The 3302-nt window shown below is 42.9% G+C and overlaps 1 protein-coding gene across 1 annotated transcript; it reads left to right on the forward strand.

Moving 5' to 3' along the window:
* The first annotated feature begins 947 nt into the window (after positions 1-947).
* Positions 948-3025, forward strand: LOC139125391 (uncharacterized). Its single transcript, XM_070691478.1, has 2 exons — positions 948-1058; positions 1817-3025. Exons 1-2 carry the CDS (start codon positions 948-950, stop codon positions 3023-3025), a joined length of 1320 nt encoding a protein of 439 aa, XP_070547579.1.
* The last annotated feature ends 277 nt before the right edge of the window (positions 3026-3302 follow it).

Consider the following 3302-nt stretch of genomic DNA (forward strand, 5'->3'; position numbering starts at 1 on the left):
TACTACTCCATGGTTTTGTATGAAACTAACCGTATGCCATTCGGTCTACAGAATGCACTGCAACTTTTCTCGTTTGATAATGTGCTGTCTTGGAGATCAGAATTTTGCAACTGTTCTCATATACCTAGATGAAATAATCGTGTTCTCTGAAACCTTTGATGAGCATCTCAGTAGACTACAGATGGTGTTTGACAGATTGAGGCAACATGGATTGAAGTTGAAACCATCCAAGTGCTCCTTTCTGTGTAAAGAAGTCAAGTACTTGGGACATTGTGACAGCTGATGGTATTGGCACAGACCCTGAAAAGAGAGACAAAGTGAGGATGTGGAGGAGACCAACAACTAGAAAGGAAGTGCTCCAGTTTCTTGGTTTTGCTGGGTATTATCGTCAATTCGTAAAAGGGTTCTCAAAAATAGCTGCCCATTGAATTGTTTGGTGTCTGGTGACGCTAGAAAGAAGAAAGTTAGAAATCAGCAAGCAAAGCTTCCTCCATTTCAGTGGAGCAGTGACTGCGTATTAGCTTTCCTATTTTTGAAAGACAGACTTACTACTGCACCAGTCCTAGGCTGTCCAGACTTCTCCCAGCCTTTCGTCCTGCAAGTAGATGCCTGTATCAGTGGACTTGGTGCAGTTCTGGCTCAAAAGCAGGATAGTATGGAAAGAGTTATCGCATATGCAAGTCGTGGACACACTCAATCAGAAACCCGGTATCCTACCCACAAGTTGGAATTTCTTTGTCTGAAATGGGCTGTCACGGACAAATCAGAGACTATCTCTATGGTAACAAATTTACAGTATTGACAGACAACAACCCATTGGTGTATGTAACCACCACAACTAAACTAGATGCCACCAATCAGTGATGGATTTCACAGCTAGCCATGTTCGACTTTGATATCAAGTATCGCCCAGGTAAAGGCAACTCCAAGCTGATGGTTTATCTAGGATGCCAAGAGAGGATGTTGCAAGTACTCTGAAGGTGGTGAGCTCAGCACTCAGAAAGGAAGATCAGAAGCCAGGGAGGAATGCAAGGAGAAAGAGCAGAGGTCCAAAGTCGGTAATGCAAGATGTGAAGAAAATCAGATAGAAAATGACGCGAAGTATTTCGTTGGTACGCACACCCTGCAAAGTTAGTCAACTCCAGAGAGATGATCCTGTCATTGGAAGAGTGATTACGTACAAGGAATGACAAACCAGACCCAGTAGACGTGAAAGGGAAGGGAGTCTAGAGAGACTCTTTTACTTTTGAAACAGTGGGAGAGTTATGTGTTCGACATAGTATGTTGTATAGATCTATCCGGGATCAAGATGGAAATACGTATTGGCAGTTGTACTGAGTGGTCTTCATGATATAATGGACATTTTGGCTTTGAGAGAACCATGGATCTTGAGAGAAAACGGTATTATTGGCCAAAGATGCAATCATTTGTGAAAGAGTGGTGTAACACTTGTAGACGATGTGTGCTGAGGAAGCTGCCCCCTGCAACAACTCCTGTACCACTGGTAAATATCCGAACAGCTGAACCGATGGAGTTAGTCTGTATTGACTTCCTGTCCCTGGAAATATCTAAAGGTGGAGAAGAAAATGTGTTGGTGGTGACTGACCATTTCAGCAAGTATGCCCAAGCGTATGCAACAGAGGATCAGAAAGCAAAAATTGTAGCAAGAGTGTTATGGAAACAGTTTTTCTGCCACTATGGCTTTCCTAAGAGAATTCATGCTGAACAGGGAAGAAATTTCGAAAGCTCATTGGTCCAGGAGTTGTGTAGGATCACAGGTATACAGAAAAGCAGGACTACCCCGTATCATTGACAGGAAAACGGTATGAATGAACGCTTCAATTATGAACTACTGAATATGTTGGGAACGTTGGACCCTTCTGATAAGCAGGTTTGGAAGGAATATCTGGAGAGTCTGACATATGCATACAACTGTATCCGGCATGACTCAACAGGGCATTCTCCTTTCTTCCTGATGTTCATGAGACATCCACACCTACCGATTGATTTGGCTTTTGATGCGTCAGAGGAAAATACTAAGGAAGCTGACTATTCAGAGTATGTTGATGACTTGCGTTCCAGACTACAGTGGTCATACCAAGAAGCTGTTCATCGAAGTGATACAGCAAGAGAAAGACAGAAGAGAAATTATGACAAGAGTGTCAACAATGAGTCTGTACTCCAGCCTGGAGATAGAGTGCTTGTGGCAGATAAAACTCCCGTCATAGGAAAACACAAGCTACGTGACAAATGGGAATCTATGCCGTATGTTGTAATTTCAAAGCAACCTGGTGTTCCAGTGTATGTCATACAGTTGGAAGATGGGGTAACACAGCACACTCTTCACAGAAATATGCTCAAACCTTGTATGTTCCTGACACCAACTGTAAAGGACCCTTCAAGTGAACACCTTGGTGACCTTCAATGTAATGAGGTTCATGGTGACAGTGAGACTGACAGTGTTGTTAGCAGTGAAGACATGTTAGAAACCCCAATGACGATAAACTATGTAGTGAATGATCCAGGCGCAATTGACAATTCATCTACAAATCTACTTTCAGATGAAGAGACGGAGCCACCGCAGACTGAATCACATGAACGAGTTGGTACAGAACATGGTGAATGGCACCGAGAAGCTGACAAATCCCTGCCAGCAATAGATCCTGAAAGGAGAACAAGTGTAATGACAGAGACCATGGATTTAGAACGTCCTGTATGTATCACTATTGATGAAACCAAAGGTGAACGTCGTGCTGGTGACCTAAATGGAGGCACAAATGGAGAGGATACTTTAACCACCCAGAACAATGGAGGTGATGAGAATGGCAGGCATGGTACCGATTTGGATCCAGAAAAGCCTACCACTGAGCAGAGTTACCCCTCACCAGATGCCCAGGCTGCTGTTGGAACAGACAGGGCTCAGGAACAGGTTGCCAGTGAATCAAATGAACCTTTGCGTGACAATAGTGATGCTGATGAAGCAGATGTTATCCATCAAGAGTACGAAGACCACCAGATAGACTGACTTACTATAGTATGGCCTTAGTGTGTGAACTCCTGAAGACAAATCGCACATGTATTCCAAAAAATTCTTGATGTTGGTTGTTCAACGACAAGGATGTCGTTTTTTGTCAAAGCAGGGAAGGATGTGACAGGGTTTTGTGGAATGTTAATTTGAGTGCATATTTGATTTGGAATAATTTCTGTTTAAAGATTTCCAGATATACTCATTTACGTAATAAACAAAAAAGTGCCAAACATTCCGACGTTGGCGGCGCCCTATTCGTGTATATATATATATA

The sequence above is a fragment of the Ptychodera flava genome (assembly GCF_041260155.1).
Source record: "Ptychodera flava strain L36383 chromosome 3 unlocalized genomic scaffold, AS_Pfla_20210202 Scaffold_25__1_contigs__length_14229661_pilon, whole genome shotgun sequence".
NCBI classification, from domain to species: domain Eukaryota; kingdom Metazoa; phylum Hemichordata; class Enteropneusta; family Ptychoderidae; genus Ptychodera; species Ptychodera flava.

Coding starts and splice junctions, on each gene's coding strand:
- LOC139125391 (XM_070691478.1), top strand. CDS start 948: ATGCCAAGAGAGGATGTTGCAAGTACTCTGAAGGTGGTGAGCTCAGCA. Junction 1,059..1,816: donor AGAGCAGAGGTCCAAAGTCG/GTAATGCAAGAT, acceptor TATCATTGACAG/GAAAACGGTATGAATGAACG.